Source organism: Astatotilapia calliptera, chromosome 11, assembly GCF_964374335.1.
Source record: "Astatotilapia calliptera chromosome 11, fAstCal68.1, whole genome shotgun sequence".
Taxonomy (NCBI): Eukaryota; Metazoa; Chordata; class Actinopteri; order Cichliformes; family Cichlidae; genus Astatotilapia; species Astatotilapia calliptera.
This window is the reverse complement of record NC_137432.1, coordinates 19,393,690-19,411,547: the sequence shown is the minus strand read 5'-3', so window position 1 is coordinate 19,411,547 and position 17,858 is coordinate 19,393,690. Positions and strand designations below refer to the sequence as shown.

The 17,858-nt window shown below is 45.4% G+C and overlaps 1 protein-coding gene across 4 annotated transcripts in view; it reads left to right on the top strand.

Moving 5' to 3' along the window:
• Positions 1-17,858, top strand: part of kirrel3l (kirre like nephrin family adhesion molecule 3, like) — a 47,300-nt gene that overhangs the window by 12,746 nt on the left and 16,696 nt on the right. For 2 of the 4 annotated variants that reach the window (XM_026183744.2, XM_026183742.2), the window contains exon 1: positions 909-1,555. The exons of 1 other annotated variant lie outside the window; for it this stretch is intronic. In XM_026183744.2, the coding sequence (XP_026039529.1) occupies positions 1,516-1,555 (40 nt within the window). In that variant the 5' untranslated portion in view covers positions 909-1,515. Of the gene's footprint in view, positions 1-908; positions 1,556-17,858 lie in introns of those variants that run through there. One more of the 4 variants, XM_026183743.2, reaches the window with a different exon arrangement.

Below are 17,858 nucleotides of genomic sequence, written 5' to 3'. Positions count from 1 at the left end.
TTGTTATAATTGATGAAACCATGAATTCTGCTCTAAACCAGAAAACCCTGAAGCAGAATGTTTGGCCAGTTTGTACCCTAAGGCTTGAGTTATGGAGCAGGACAATGATCCAAAACACACCAGCAAGCTCACCTTTGAACGGCTCAACAAAACAAATGAAGGTTTTGGAGTGGCCTAGTCAAAGTCCAGACTTGCATCCAATGGAAATGATTTGGCATGACCTTAAACAGGCTGTTCATGCTTGAAAATCCTCCAACGGGCTGAATTAAAACAATTCTGCAAAGAAGAGTGGGCCAAAATTCCTCCACAGTGGTGTGAAAGACTCATTGCCAGCTTACACGAACACTTGATTGAGGTTCTTGTTGCCAAGTGTGGCAGCACCAGTTATTAGGCTTAGGGGGCAATTACATTTTCACACAGAGCCAGGTGGGTTTTAATATTTCTTTTGCTTATGTCATGTAAGCATCATGTTAAAACTGCAGTTTGAATTTGCTAAGATTTGCTTTGTCTAATATCAAAATTTCTTTAACGATCTGAAACATTCAAACGTGACAAATATACAACAACAAAAAAACACACACACACACAAACTTTGAAATGAGGAAGGGGCAAGTGCTTTTGTGCTGTGTATGATTTGGAAAAAGAAACTAATGGCAACAGCAAGAATCTGCATTTTCCCCTACAGGACAGGGAGCACATTGCTTTTCCAGCATCCTATTCTGTGGATTCATATTATTCAAGCGTTTTTTCACCCAAAGCTGTTAGAGCAGTCATTTAACTGTGAATAAGTTTTTTAAATGCCCTCCTCGTGATGCCTGCTCAGCCAATCACAGTCCCTTAGGGGCGGGGGTCCCTCCCCCCCCCCCCCCCCCGGCAAGCATCTGAGGAAGAAGGGGCTCCTCAGGCTCAGCTTCTGCCAGATTTGGCTACCCAGTACCACCACCAGATGACTGTCAGTGCGCATTTCCAATTGGCAGGAGGGAGAGTAAACCGAGGAGACCGATCGGGGAAGAGTGTGTATGAGAGAGAGAGAGAAGCGGGAGTGAGTGTGTTATAGAGGGAACAGAGTGAGAGACTCCAGCGGAGGGGCGAGAGGTAACTTCACCGAGGTTATCACTGCGCACTGTCGAGGAGGAGTGATCGCTTTTTTTCGCGCAGCATGCTGAAGCAGGTTACAAAGTGGACTCTGGATGAACCTTCTGATTGAAACGCCCGATTCTCTAATGGACTGCTGGAGAGCACAGTGAGGCGAGAGCTGTGCCACAGTGGCAAGGAACGGAGACTGGGAAAGAAGCTGATGCAGAGGGGAAAGTTACCAACTGTGGAGATGTATTGCTAACTGCGAGTTTACTGACTGCTCGGACCATTCTGAGTCGTTTCTTTAAACTGGATGCTATTGTAGACGAATCTCCGGTGATCCCGAGACCGGTGCCGCGGTGGACCATAACCAGCTCAGTCGCATAGACGGAGCGAGACTCTTTCCATAGAATACAATCAGCGGCAAGAGCAACTAAAATGTCTTCGTTATACCTCATCTTTTGCGTGATGGTCACAGGTAAGATACTCTTTTGTTTGCTATCATTTAACCACCCGGGTCCTTATTAACGGGGAAGGATGGACCGCGCTCCGTGCTGGCGCGCTGCGTCAAGCCATTCAGTGCGCTGCTGTAGTAGTGTGGGCATCTGATCTGCTGCAATGCTACATTTCACTGCTGTTAATTGCCGGTAAATGTTTAATTAGTTCTGAAAGAGTGATTACATCAGGAGGTTTCTCTGTCTGCGAGCAGTCCTTGATGAGAAATGGCACTGCGTAAGTGAGATTTGCAGTGATTTTTGCCCCCCTGATCTTATTCAAACATCGGAAGCCTGAGCGAAGTGAGCTTTCTTGTTTTGAATGGAAAGGCTCCGAATCATTGTACGAGGGTGCACAGACGGAAAGTTTCACTTATTTGATTTCTTAAATCTGGGGACCGGTTGCGCCTGACCGCAGTGTTTCTCCACACGCGAGTGTCTTTTAAATAAGATGCTTTTTTGTTGTTGTTTTTTTTTTAACGAGGCTCGTCAAGAATGCGCATTTAAGCAGGTGATAACAGAACAATTAAAGCTGGGTATGAGACAGCTCATTGCAGCTCCCTGCATCTTTTTTTTTTGCCCTGAAGTTGGCCGGTGTTGCACACGCTGCATTCCCTTAAACAAAAAGAAAAAGAATGGGGAAAAACACAAAAGCCAGAGGGGGTTTCTGCTGAGCTGACAGGATTGCGTCTAAAGTTTCTTTTCCTTTCATGTGGTGCGTAAACGGGCAAAAACGGACACGGTGTATCTTCCAACGGGGACTGCACGGTCTCCCGAGGACACGCATTTGAGATGGTAAGAGTGAGAGCGGGGAAGAGGGGGAGGCAGCGAGAAAGCAAAGGGGCAGAGAATGAGGGAGACACAAACTAGAGAGGGAGAGCATTTGTTTTTCTTGAGACGGGCAGACATAATGCACCTGTTTCCCCCCCACCCTCTCTCTCCTACACAAACACCACCACCACCCCCTGTTGCTTTTTTTATTGGCAGAACAGAGTTTATGAGTGATTATAACAAAGTCTGCTCATTGTGCCCCAGACCTTCCAGTATCGAGATTTCAAAATGCTTTAATTTTGAAGGAATTGTGAGGAGAAAGAATGTTTTTGATGCACGTCTTGTTTTGAAAATGCGACTTGTCAGCTTTTGTTTTCCCTCCACACTTCAACGTTGTAACTTATTATTAGTTATCCTGTAATAGAATTAACAGAACGATGCCGAAAACAGATGTGTTTTTAGGCTTAAATGCAATTATTACGAAACAAAAACAAACAAAAAAAAGCAAGCAGGCTTTCTGAACAGCTGCTACAATTTATTTGACTCGTTTTGTGCTGCTCTTGTTGTAGAAAAGACGCTTTCGGCAATTAACACTGAGCAACTGTTGACTTATCAGCATTTTTCAGCGTCGATAAACTAGAGCGCGGTATTAACACTTTGGGATGAGGAAAAATAATAATTAAATTTGAATGCAAGAGAATAGACAACAACCTCGCACTAAACACAGATGTTTTCCAGGGTGAGTGGAGGAAGAGGATCGTGGGGAGGCAGAAAAGATAGCATAATGAAATTGAAATCCTTTAGGCTTTATTGTATTTTCACCTCAGACAGACTTTCACCAAAAGCCCAAGCATGCCCAATGGCCATGTGTTGTGCGTACATCTTTACCTTCAGCGTGGTTTTGTCATCATTCAAGGCTCCGGGGAGGAATGTGAAACGAGTAAACCTCCACTCCCTGATAGACTAGCAACAGCTGGATGAAAAGGAGCAGTAGCCAGACAGTGGCATATTTTCCGGACCCCAACACGCACACACTCACTCTCCCCCCTTTCACACTCAAGCACACAAATAATGAAAATGGTAACAGCTGCCCTAATTAGAACCTAAGAGACCCTAGACCTCATTTATTGTGTCAGTCTTATAAAGAGTCACAGATGCTCAAAATTCTTTGCACTCATAAATGTATTTTGTGGTATCCAAATTTGGCTCCAACACATGGCCTCACTTTGAAATTTATGTATGGCATATTGCATACATTTTGTAAGTATGTAGTCTGTACTACAACACAGATAATTTACTTTCCCGGATAGTCCCCTGGGCTCCCACAGGAATTGGATTCCACACTGAATCAGTATTCCGAGTAATCTTCAGTGAGCTCTTCTTTGGAACCTTTTGCTTTGGGTCGCTTGCGTCTCATCGGGCCAAGTTCAAAGGCTGTGAGCTAAGATTACAAGTTTCTCTCCATTCCTCTTAAGTCGTGTCGCCACTCATGTTTCACTATAGTGTGGCAGTGTGAAAATTTTCCACCTTGCTTCTTCTCACAGCATTTTTTTTTTATTTTTTACTTTTTGCCCGGTCGCAGAATGTGTGACTGTGGAACGCGGGGACAGGAGAGCGTATCTGCTTAATGGGCCGCAGGCAGATGGGAGACTTTCACCGACGGTTGAAAGCCTGTTCGCATTCATACCTCATACAGACACAAACATAGAAATAAACTCAAGCAGAGAAAGTGATAAATGCAGCCCCAGCTCCCTCCTCCCCGCATTACCAGCCTGGGTTTTCCCATTACCAGATTTGTCTTTAAAATATAGAGTACAACGATGCTTGAGGATGCAGTGACAACATGGCCTGGGAGGTTTTGTTTTAGGGAGCTGCGCATATTTTATGAACTGCTGTTTTGCTGCTCTTTGAATTCTTTCGGAGGGGAGTCAGACTGAAGACAAAGTTGGGGGTGGAAGATGGAAGGAGAGTCTTAAAGGAGGGGTAAGACTTGGATGTGTCACCAGTGTCTTGATGATTAAGCGGACAAGCAGCGGGTAAACACAGAAGAAGACCGCTGAGCATTGTTAACCTTTCCCTGTCTTGTTAGTCTTGTCTCTGTCGCACAAACACACACAGAAACAAACCAATGCGCTCTCTTTCTGCCTCCGTTTTACCTCCTCTCCTTGTATCATGCGCCTTTCTTTTCTTTTCCTCTGTGATAAAAAAGATCGGAGATAAAGTAAGAGAGACTAAGTGCCAGAAAGTTTGGGGGTAAGAACTGTAGCCAGCCAGGGAGGAGTGTAAGATATGAGGTTCACCAAGTGCAGACACAGCAGAATCTGAATGCAGCTGACTCTTGAACAGAAGTGCCTTGCAAAATTTGTGAGACAAAGTCAGGGCAAAGATAGATAACATGTGGTCAACTCGACGTTCAGTCCGTGTTGCTCGTTTTTAACGCTGTATCTGAAATTTCTAGAAACTAAACACAAAACGAAAGATTCACATATGCTTTTTTTATATTTTAAACTTTATCCCAACATGTGCATTTTAAGAGTTTTGTCAAGATTACTGTAGGTGACTGGACTGGATGAATAGTTTTAGAGCAAGGCATCCAGTTTTTCTTTTTTACAAATGATGTGGTCATGCAAACACACACACGCACAGGCACACCCGAGCCGGCAGTAATGAATGTCCAAAATCTGCAAGAAAGACCTGTTATTTCCTTTCATCCTGAAGACCCGTCATGCACACGAGGCATTGTCTTTCTGCTCTTCTTCACATCCTCTGAGCCCCCCTTCCTGCACACTCACTTGCAGCATTTTTACGGAAGGAGAAACTGGAATGAGAAAGGAAACAATGGGGCTTCATAATGTTGCTCATCTCTAATCAGCTTTGCCATGTGGGTAAACACAGATAAAGAACTTGGCAGTGTGTCCCGAGGCTTTGTTATCAGCTGTTAGCAACTTAAGTGGATGTGCGCACTGGTATGGCTCAACACAGGAAGCCCAAGTAGCCAGGTAGCAAACTGTTGATGACATTTGGCTTCTTTGTTATTATTTTTACCTCGTCCCACCCATCCTCCTTTTGTCTTCACTCTCTCCTTGTGTCTGTCTCTGCACATCCTCAGCGTGTCTTCCTCTGAGGTGGTTTGAGGAGCCGGAAAGGATATGACAGGGAACAGGACAATGGGAGCTTCCTGCCATTTTCCTAGAGTCTTCTTCCCCAGTTGTGACTCTTCGGGGCTGTGTTGTGAGCATACACACGGGCGGGGGACGGCACAAATTTGTTGACTCTTTCATTCTTCTGTACAAACACAGTAATGGAAAGAATAGAGAGAGGAAGAAAGTGGGATTAATTCTGTGCATGTCATTAGAACAGGCCCCCAAGGGAAAGAGTTGAATTTATACAGTAGCAGCTATTTTAAGAAAGACTTGTATTGCATTTATCTCCTCCCTAAAAATGCAAGTGTCACTTCCTTTTGCAGAGATATATCGCCATTTCAAAAGACCTTAAGCCCAGAAACCAACATACAACAGATGCACTAGACCACACATTCATTTTTATTTTCCAATCAATTCTTGCCCTGCAAGACAAGAATTTCATATCTCCTGCCGAGATGCAGAAACCAACAGCAAATTGAAATTTATCTTCTGCGTTGCAGCAATATCTGTTCCTGTGTTATCTTCACCAGCCGCTTTCCTTAACCTTGTATTAAAGATAGCTTTATTGGAGTAGAATTCTGGCAGCTGGGAAGAGTTTCAGGAAAAAAAAAAAGTTCAGTTGGGAATCCCATCAGACAACATTTATTTAGCACTAGATGCAGATTTATTTTACTTCTATTTTTACTCTCTTTGCATAAACTATGATTGGCAGTGGCACTTGATTAGAAGGAGATGTGAAATATTCAGCAGAGTGCACTAGGGCTTCTATGGCGTGTGCACATCATCCAGAAATGAATCACAAGGATCTCACGGAAGCAACACCCTGAACACACTCGCGCACCCACAGAGGTCAAGGGCGCACGCTGGGGCTGTGGATGATGAGCCGAGATGAGTGTTTGGCATCTTCAGGGCTGTGTGCTCTTTCTGGAGCGATTAGTCAAAGTCCAACTGTCTAATTAATGATGCTCCAGCTCTCAGGACATGTCACCTCCTTAACCAGCTACGGGTGAAAAACACATTCAAGGAAACAAGAAACTGTCTGCCTGCTGCTCATTTTATTAGATATGGAAAGAGTGTGTACCCTTGTGGGAATAAATATTCCAACTACTTGTTCCTTGAAGAAGTCCATGCTCACTCCTTATTCTCATTTTCATCTCTTCACCCTGTCAGTTGAAACTGCCTGGAACGCCGTGGCTAATATTGTGTTGGTGACTCAACCATTAACCAAAATAGTGGGTTGGTTGTGGCTTGCCCTCGTCTTCCTCTGCACAATGATTGTCCTGTGCTGCTGCTGCTGCTGTTGTTCTTCCTATTGTTGGAAGAGACTGTGTGAAGGATTGGAGAAAGTGTAGCCATGTCTTTTATTTACATTTCTTCTGCAGAGAATTTCAGACAGGGCTGAGAAACTCTCGCTGGGAGGTCTGCGAGAGAAGGCAACCAATTTGCTATCAACTGAGGGATGTCAGTCAAAGCGTATTGATCAAGCCTTTAACTGCAGCTCCCTCAATGGCAAAACATGTTAATGTTATCGAGCTGTGTTGAGACGTGAGTAGTAGCGAAGTGTGTGTGTGGGTGGGTGGGAGGGAGGGTGTTTGGTAGAGGTGGGTGGCAGTTAACTGGTTGAGGGGTGTGTCTCTCCCTTTCTCTCTCCTGAAGTCTGCTTTTGGCGTAAGAAAGCTGATGCAAAAACAACAATGGGCTCAGCATGAGAATAGGGGGAGGAAGAGAAAGGGAGAGGAGGGAGGCAGAGGGGGTCAAAGGGATTTACTGCCAGGAGCCTAGAATTTCAGGTAATGGATATGCTTGTTTCAGTGGAAACCAAACCTGCTGTTTTTCTTTGAGCATGGCAGAGGTGAAAAAACAAAAAAAGAAAAGTTGTAACTGACTGCAAGTCCGAGGGGGATTAATAGCACCTCAGGCTAAACATTAGATCTCAAGTGTACACTTGAATGCAAAGAAAGTGATTGTGTGCATACCTGTGTTTGGGTGTGTGTGTGTGTGAGAGAGAGAGCTGGAGGTGGGCTGGGTGGGGGGAAGCAGGTGTGCGAGAGAGAAGTAAGGGAGGCGTATGCTGGAAAGAAGCTTTTCTGCCACATTCCTGCGAAGCAGCATCAGCGAGGAGGGCAAGAACACATGGCTAAGTGCTTCCCAAGCTGGCTGAGGTAAACCTAACACCCCTCCTGGAGGAAGCAGCCCAACCATTGTTCCAGCACATTGCACCCGTCTGACTGAGGCATCCTAGTGCTGTGCAGATCCCAGGGGGCTGGAAAGAGAACGAAGCAGAGGAGGAGGAGGAGAGGGACTGATTGTTCCCTGCTCAGACTATCCACAGATGGGGCTATGGCACAGGATGCTTGCTGTTTGCTTTAGAGTCCCAAGCGTTTGCTTTGCAGTCATGGTGTACAGAATGCTCTTGGGGATAGAGGAGAAGAGAGTTCTTGCGGAGACAACAGCAGGGGAAGGGAAAGAGACAAGGCAAGAGGGAGAGAAAGAAAGGTATAGGGGAAAAAAGGGAGCCTGCTTAATATGATGTCAGTGTGAATATAGTGTCATTGCCAAGAAGGGAAGACGGATGATACAGCCATACAGTGATCGGGTAGTTGGGCGAAAGAGTGCTCAAGTCCTCCCCTGTATCCAAACAGAGACATATAGAGCCGAAGATAATGGAGAAGGGAGGGAGAGTAAAGGGAGTGATTGAGGAAGAGGAAAAAAGGAAGGGATGAGATGCAGGGAACCCAGGCTGCATCCATCATGTGGTTTGGTGCAGAAGCCATTTGTACCTATTGTTCTCTATAATTTGTTTTCTCAGAGCCTGCAATGGGAGGGGTGAAGGGGAGACACAAAGCTATGGCAGCCATTTATTTTTGCACTAATTGCATAAGTGAGACAGCATAATTAGACATATAGCTAAACAGACAATAGGCCGAGATATTCGCAGACGGAGATAGACAGGGAGGTGTAGATAGATCCGAATAGATGAGAGGCCTGGCGCTCTCCATTTCAAATTCAAGAGTACGAGAGAACATGTTAAACGCAGTAAAGGGGATGGAGAGGGATAAAGGGAAAGGAAAAGGGAGAGTAAAGGAGGTGGGCATATAGAAGGGATGAAAGATAAGAGGGGGGGAGGGAGAGAAAAGCCCTCTTCACAGACTGCACTTTGAGGTGCAGCCCAGTGCTGCCGGAATAGTCACCTCATTTAATACACCTGCTCAGCGGGGAGGGGAGGGAAAAGTATAAGGAGGTGTTGTAAAGGAAAAGAGAGAAAGGGCACAAGAGAAGAGAGGGAAGAGGAAACAGATCTCATCTCAGATTCTTCAGATCAAAGGCAGAGAGTGGCTACAGAAGGCTGTTTGTTGTGGCTTGTTTGGGAGGGTCTCTGTCTCTGTGGGGTCATGGGTTCACCTGGTCTGCTATTTTGTTCAGGCAGCATTACGCTGCAGCACAGCCACACACCGAACGCCTTGCAGGCTACTTCATCACCTGAACGATTGTTTTTAAGAGACTTTTTTCTGTTCTTTTTTTCACGAAGCGATCAAGCAGGAGGAACACTGATTAGCAGATGGAGGCTGCCGGCTTCAGAGGACAGAGAAGTTAAAAATTTGTTAAAACTATCACAGTTTAGGAAGAAAAATAAAAGTAGCAATGTTTTCAGCTGACTGGACTGTGATTCCAGCAGATTTCGCTATGTTAGATTCTCTTTGTGTGCTAATGGAGTCGTGCATCTGCCAGGTCCTTGTGTAGGCGGTGCATGGGTGTGCTGAACATGTCATGTAGCCTTTTAGGACTGTAGTACAGGGAAAGATAAATAGGCCCTTAATGAAGCCGCACAATCACAGGCAAGTTAAAAAAACTAAGCGAAGATTGAGGGGCAGTCAGGCCTGATTGGAGGGCTATTGAAGCCGGTCAAGAGAAGCTCTTGCGTCGTCACACTATAGATTAGCCACTCACTCCACTATAGACCTCAGCCTAACTACCCTTCTTTCTCTAAAGCAGTCCTCTGACACTCTATAGTGGCTCAAGTCAACTCCATGATTGTTCTGGGGGAGTTCTTTAAAGGCCAATTTAAACTCAGTTCTTTGTTTAACTCCCCAGGAACTCAAGCTGGGACATATTGTATTGGCCGTGTGTGTTTGTGTGCGACTGAGTGTGTCTGTGCCCCTTTGTGGCTTAGATTTGGTGGTGTTTTTCTGTTTTTTGTGTGTCTGTGTGTGTGTGTGAGCCGTCTTTGAGCATGTGATGTTTAGTTAAAAAAGAAATGGGTGTATCTCGGAACTGGCAGAGACTAGTTTTGTGGGTGAAAGAGGGTGCATGAGAGAAATCAATGGCCCAATTCAACCTATTACAGCCATGACTGTTGCTGTAATGGTGTGGAAATGGACAGTAGTCATGTGGATCCCTTTTATATCTCCGGGCTTAGATCACAAGTGAAGCTGTGATTCATTTCCTCCCAGCTTTGATTTAAAAAAAAAAAAGTACTCTGAGTATTTCAAAGAGTCCCTCACATGATGGTGAGAAAGAAAAAGAAATATCCCTTCGTTTTTGTGAAATGGTGGAAACCTCTTTTTCTGCCAGGTTTGCCGAAGGACAAACACAACACTGGGCTGCAATTTTTTTCCTCAACAAATAATGGCTCTTCCAAACTTCTCTCCTTCCAGCTGTTGCCTCTTTGATCCCAGGTAGCATGTTAACAAGCAATGCCTTCATGGAGTACCCTGAACATCAGTATGTGTATTCACATTAAGGTGTGAGAGTGTGTGCATGCGTTTGCACATGTATGGCTTCAAAGTTTGTGCGGATTTTCACACCAATTAACAAATTGCTTTATATGTTCGCTGAGGTGACGAAAGCCTGTCTCCTGTGGGGTGCTGGATTATTTTTTTTTGCCCACTTCAGTGTTAACTCAAGGTGGGCTGAACCTTCTTTCACACTAACTCATTAATGATACCGGTCTAATTAGTGCCTGTGGCTCCAGACAGGGGGCCCCTGGAGGACACATCACCATTGTGAGCTGGCCTAATCAGGAGACCACTCAAAAGACCGAGGACCCACTGCACCAGTGAGAAAGTTCACACATATAGAGAGACCTGCCTGGACTCGCACTCAAATTAACGTGCTGGTTCACTGGGGTAGGAGAGTATAAAAAAAAAGTGGTTATATTTTCAGACTTCTGACCATTGAGGATAGGCTATTTGCTCATTCCCATTTAGCGCCCTCTCTCCCTCTGGTAGTGCTCCTCCTGAGGGCGATGCAGAAATATGATTTAGCTCTCCTTCATCTCTTCATCCCTCTTTTTCACTCCAGATAATTCAATCTGTTTAATATCAAATAATCTCTCACAATTTTTCACCTTTTTTTCACGTTTTAACCTTATCGCTCAAACAGCTACCTCAGGGAGCTGGGCCTCGTTCCACTGTGTTAAAAAAAAAAGGGGGGGGGGGGGGTGAGGATGGGGAGCAGAGAGGAAGAGGTAGCCCAGGAAAAGAAGGATGGCAAATAGCTCTCCAAGGAGTGCTTTTAAATGCCTCTGTTTGCCATTCTCATGGGCCATATGTGAAAGAGTGGGCAAATAGATTCAAAGATAGGAGAATACTAAAAAGGAGACAGCGATACCGGGAACGATAAAGGGAAAGACAGAAACAATCTACAAGAATTTAGTGGAGAGTAGGTGATGTGAGTTGTGGAACTTGAGGTTTGGGTCCCTAACTTGTGTCCCACAGCACTTAACATGCCCCTGGCCATCTCTCCTGGCAGTTAATTAGAATCCAATAAGGTTGCCGCCTGTTGGTCATTGTTCCTCCACTGTGTTTACCCTTTCCAGAGGCTCCATTCGCTGCTTAATCTGCCGAGAAGCTGAATGTCAATAGGTGAGGCCAAGACTCCAGAGCCCTGCGAGAGAGGGAGAGATGAAGCTAAAAGGAGGGGAAGGAATGAGAATCAGGGGGAGTGAGGGGAAGAGGTCATTATTCTCGTTCCCCTCAATATTGTTCTCTGACGTTCCATTTCTGTTGAAACCCCATCCAGCCTCCCCCCCATCTCTCTCTCTTGCATCTCCTCTCTTCTTCTATTCTTCTCACTTCTAATCCGTCCTCTTGATTGTTCTAAGCTGCTTTCAGCCCCTGGGAGGGTGGGGGGCTTTGGAGTCTGTTTTAATTAAGATTTAAAAGACGACTCCCTCAAGAAGGGAGATTTAAGAGCAGGATAGACTAAGCATAGTAAATAAGCAAAGGTAGGACAGATTGTAGAGATGTCTCAGCAAATATCAGAAATCAGTAAAAGGAGAATGTGAAAAAGCTATTATTTAACACGCGGGACACGCCCATACATTAATGCAAAAACAGGCAGACACTGAGGCATTTGGATGGATAAGCCAAATTGGATTTTTTTTTTTTGTAATCACACGGCACAATCTATATAGATTGATCTAAACTTCCTGTGATTCATACCATATCCTGTGAGGGTGATATGGGATCAGTGGTAACCAGCAGGCAAGCCGAGGGAGTTATCTCCACACTCTGTCCAATGATCGATCATCTCACACGATGGGCTTAAGAGCCTGTAACGCCTCACTTGTTTATCAGAACCTAGAACTAGAATGTTTTCCATAGATACAATGCATGAAAGGGAGGAGAGAGCTCAGGGGGGCATGTTTTAAAGCTAAAAAATTTTATTTGTAGCATAATCAGATATGGTTAGAAGCTAAACTGATTTTTCTTTGCATTACATTTGGGTATTAGTGTTGCACCTTGCAAACATAAGAGATACTCCAGATTAGCTTACTAGGTGCAGCCTGCAGGAGGCAGGAGACGAGACACCCGCTTGCCTGCTGTGTGTTCTTCTGACTGTTAACCGCACTATACTCACATCAGCTCAACTGGCCATCAAACAGACTTTACACCATCGATCTGGCGGGACCGTATAATGCTTCAACTTCACGGGACAGTTGCGTCCCTCGGATGCAGCGTCATCATCAGTGTCTAGAAAAGTTCTGAGGTGCAGTTGGATGCGTGAAAAGGCCGGGCACTTAACAGTCACATCACACCGTGACAAAAGGAGATTTCTCTCCAGAAGCCTGGCCACCAGAGATACCAGCTTTGCTTTACTTTTACCATGCAAACAGCGTGTTACAAAGTGTTATGCTGAGGAGCGGTGCGTGTCACTGCAGCCCAAGAGCAGGCATGCGTTACATGTTTGGTAAAACAGTCACATAACAGCGCATCTGCCTCAACTGCAAACTGCGCATTCTTAAGGGTGAGTAAAAGCAGCTAAGAAAACACACCCCAAGACAAAACACACAATGAAGTGTTTAACTTCATCAAACCACAGACTTCGGTGCAGCCGGTAAGGTGTTAAAGGCCAGGCTAGGGTCGAGAGCCTGACCCATGGCATTCTCTGCTGTGATACATCCCAACACACAGCCACCATATGTCCGGGTTTCACAGTCAATGAGCCAACCCACCCACTGTGACAAAGGCCCATTCACACCCAGTTGACTCTAAGGAAATCTGCAATGCCATGGTATGATTAGGACAGAATGCAGCACTGGCGCAGACCTCGGCCGTTAGAGAAAAACAATAGACTAGAACAAACGCAGAAATAAAAGGACTGTTAGGGAAGAAGGGGTACCTAGACAAAGAACTTTAAAAAGTACTTTGAGCGGATAAACGTAAGTATGATCTTGCCCTCAGCCTACTACAGCTCCATCGCTTGCCTCCATCAAAGCCCCCTGAGACTCTCCCCGGCACACTCTGCCTCCGTCACTCACAACTCTCTTAATAAGGCCAGCAGTAAACGGCAAGAAAAATATGCAGGGATGAAAGATCCTTCTCTCATGTTCTCGCTTTGAGGATGTGTTTCCGGGTGTCAGGGGAAGGTGGAGAAATGCAGCTTTAGAGTAATGCTGCATTTTAATAGAAACAATAAACTGCTTATAAAATATTATTTTGTGTCCCATATCCTGTTGTGTGTAGCAACAGCTCTGGGAACTTTTTTTTGGGGGGGGGGGCAGACATGAAAAAGCCACCTAGGAGAAAACCTCATGCCAAAGAATAAAGAGTGCAGAGCTCCTGGGGGAGAGATATATCTCACATATATTCTTTCACCGCAGCGATTAATATCTAGGAAAAAAAGGTCAAACCAGACTTGAAACGGTCCAGTATATCACAGTTACATTTGGAGGCGGCATTTCATACATCAATCCCTGCTGTGATGTCTCATCAGCCTGGTCACACTGGGGAGACCCACACCGCAGATTATCAAAGATTGATGGGGTGTCCTAGTTAAAGATAGGGGAGGAGAGATGACTGGTTAGTGGCAGGAACTATACCGTGATCTTTTTCAGAGGTGATGATTGGAGGGCTCGCATGGCAATGCCCAGTGCATCTGACTTGTGTAGGGCTTTACCGCCGTAACCCAGAGACCTGACCACGGGGGAAACTTGCAGAGGTAGCAGTTTGGAGGAAGGAGGGGAGGGGGTCGCTGCTCCTATGCGAGGCATTGCTGTCTGACTCGGGAAGCTCAAATGAAGCTCTAAACTTTGCATTTCCTCCCTTCCACTTCCATCCTCATTATCATCCCCCTCTTTATCAGAAGACCCAACAAACTGACAGAACAAACAGGCAGATTATCCCAAATCCTTTTTCTCTCTCTCTCTCTAACACACAGCCTCAAAATCTCTTATCCACTGTTCACTGTCATACTACCCATTTCTTGTTCCGAGTGCTTGCTTAATAATTAATTGATTAATTAGTTCGCTCATTAATCATTTATTCATTAATCATGGCCTGATTTTTCTAGAGGAAGTGGTGCAATCTGAAAAAAAAAAACCCTGACTTCACATTTCACTCTAATTATGCTCCTTTTACTAATCAACGCTTAAGAAATGGAGTTTCAGGAAATTAGTTTTCCCCTTCCCTTCTTTTCCTCAGCACAAAGCAGAATGTATTGAGGTCGGCAGGTAACATCCCCCCCCACCCTCTCACTTTCTCGTGTTCTGGAAGCTCTTAGTCATCAGGAATTTTAAAGGAATGTTTCAAGTAACGGGCAATCTGATGAACAGAATATAAAATTGATGTTAAATTAAAACTCGCACTTTCATCTCCTCTGGATGAGGAAGAAGAAAAAAAAGAGTAGGAATTCTGGTCGCGGACTATCCTGAGACAGTGATTAATACGCGGCAATTTGAAGGCTGTTTGTAAGAACAGAGAGGTGGCAGCATTGTGAATCACACACTTATTCTCTTCACCGGATCCACGGGTCTCCCGGGAGAGGAGGTAATTTGTTTAATCGCTAAGAGTTATGTTCTCCGGACAGAGAGATGGGAAGATAGGATCGTTCAGAAATATGCTCCGCAACGTGGCGTGAGCGCGAGAGGGGGAGCGCAGAGAAATATTGTGAACAGGTTTAATTAGGAGTGTTTGTGTGCCTTTGTGTTCCTGTTGGATGCAGAGTTCACTACAGAGCTCAGCTGCTTTCTCTGAAGAGGCTCTTGTCAGCTGCTGACAAAAAAGAATTATGCATCAAATTAAAGAGAGCTCCACTGAAATGGAGGCAAGTCGGGCATTAACCTCTAAGCTTTAAAAAGCACACATATTAAGCAACACTAATGAGACTCTCACTGAGCTGCCTGTGTTTTATATTCAAACACACACAAAAGTGGGGCTTTGACTTGCAGTGTGCCATTGCAGCTTCTCAATGAGGTTGTCTTTTTTATTTATCTCACCAGCAGCAAACACTGCGTAAGTGAACAATAGCGTAGATGGCCCCTTTACCGTAATAAGATGCACACATTTACAACATTACCACCCTCATTAAAAAATAATAATAATAAAGGGGAAAAAAAGTATTAATTATGAAACGCACTACTTCCTATCGCGAAGAGCCGAGGGGGTTTCCACTGGGCTCAATTAGGAAGAGCAGGCCGCAAATCCCTTGACTAAATTAATTGATACCCCAGAGCATTAGAGCCAGAGTCCCAGTACCGAATCTGTGCAGAGAATCCCTTTGTTTTCATTTCCACTGCATGTTTTTAAAGCAAGATATCGTGGCAATTTTCACATTATCTCTTCATTGTTTTATGGATTTTAATGTGTCATTTATTGATAGACTTGTTTTGTTTGCTTGTTTTATGGCGGCAGCTGAGATTGAAAAGATTTGCAATTTTTTTCCTACCCCCCCCCCCCCCCCGACTCCTGTCTCATCTTTGAGCTGCCTCACTGCCACATGTTGTGAACCGCTGCTATTTTATCCACCATGTCAGCTGTTATGCACACACTAAACCGCGGCTTTTGCAAGCAGCGCAAGAAGTTAATGATGTAAAAGCACAGTGAATTATATTGAAAGCCCTTCCATCCAAACACTGGCGAAAATTGTGGGGCGGGGCGGGGCGGGGCGGGGGAGGGGGGGGGGTAGACAGAGAGAGAAATTGGGATATGACAGAAAGAAAGAGAGAGAGAGAGAGCAAAGACCAAAGAGGGGGTTGGTGACGTGCGGGGGGGGGCAGAGGAGGGCTGGAACTGTGACACAGATCCCGCCAGCAGCTGTCTTGTGTTGGAAACACCAGGGGGTAAGCAGGAGCGCAATGACAAGACTAGCTCAATCAACATCTTGTCAACATTGCTGGCTGATGTGTACAGACAATTTCATACCACTGCCACTGACTCCCTCCCCTTTTTCTCTCCTTTTTATATGGCTTTTTTATTTCCTGTCCTCCTGCCAGCCAGCCAGTCACTTACTATCTGTCTGTATGGAGTCAGCTCTCAGCTCCCCTAGCTCTCGGCTTCAGTGTAGGGGAGCTGTTTAAAAAAGCTGTGTTGGAATTATACTCAGAGAGATGCTTTTGCCCACTAGAAACCCTAAAGATATGGGCCTCTGACACTGAGTGCGCATCAATGTGCTCATGTGAGTGGCAAGTGTGAGAAGACAGTATAAGAATGAGTGTATTTATGGCACATTGTCGGGCACTGCAGCACACTGACTGTGCGAACCATTCACGTGCATTCACACGCTGACTATGTCACATCAGCACTCTTGGGTTCTTACCCAGCCTCCCCTTTTCTTCCCTCACTCCTTCCTCTCCCCGTATGCATACCACTCTATTACACTATCCACTGCATCTGTTAGCAGCTACCCAGGGAGAACCTCGGCTGCTGCTCACCCATGCGATCAGCCTCACTGCTGCCCTGATGTGTGCAGCGCCCTATTCCAGCAGGGGAAAAAACCTCATGGTGACAGCCTCGGAGACAGACTGATTACAGCATTCCATCAATCCCCTCTCAGGCTCCCTCCTTTGCAATTGGAAGCTGACAGGAGCCCACTTTTTCCATTTTTACCTTACCTCAGTTTTTTCTGATCTTTCTAAAATATAGTACCTCTTTTTTTTGCTCTTGTTCCCCCCCTACTCTGCTTTCTTGAGTGTTGTGTTGACAAGCTGACACAAACCCCTGTGATTTTCACACCAGGGATGCAGAGAGAGAGAGAAAAGGGACAGGGGAAGGGGATACAGGATAGAGTAGAGGAAGGGATGGGGAGGGAAAGTGCAAGGGAGAGTCTGGTAAGAGATGACAGCTGACACAGAGTCTGGAAAAGCAGAGTGGTGGCAGGAAGAGCGACGGAGAAAGCAAATCAACAATTAGTAGCACCTTATAGAACTCGCGAGGTTGGGGGGCTGGTAAGTATTGATTTCAGGTATCACGGTTCACTGAGTGTGGTCGTAAAGGTGATGAGCAGAGGAATGAGGGGATTGGGCTGGATTGTGAATGGATGCAGGGATGGGAGAGAATGCCCGCGGTTGGGGTTTCGGCAGAACACCAGGAGGGGGTTGGGTGGATGAGCGGGTCCACTCTCTAAAAAGGGGCCTAGGTCTGAGCCAAGATTTTCACAATGGAATAAAGGCTGAAAGGGGAGGCTAGGAGGATTAAACTCCAGCAAAACAGCTCTTAAAAAGCTGTTAGGCTGCAATTTGGGCACAAAAAAAGCAAAATGGGAGAGAAGATAGTGAGAGTGGGCGGTTGGGAGTGCAGATGAAATGCAATGTGGGAAAGAAAAGATGGAAGAGATGCTCGGTTACATTAAGGTAGGCTAGATGCAGACATCTGCAGAGGCACAGGGTGAAGCTGTTTGCAACAGTTAAAGAAAAATACAGAGGTGCTCACCCATATAGTGTGTGTGATGGGGCGGGTGGCCATACTGCCATGGGCTGGTGGGTGGTATCTGTTGTTAGCGTGTTTTAAGCCCCTTAGAAGTTCTGTGAGAGTCACGGAAATGAGCTTAGTAGCCAGATCAAACATAAGATGGGTGCCGTGTCCCCTTTGGGACATACTGTTTGGTTCAGCTACTACTCAGCATTACTCTCTGTTTATATGCACACACAAGCACA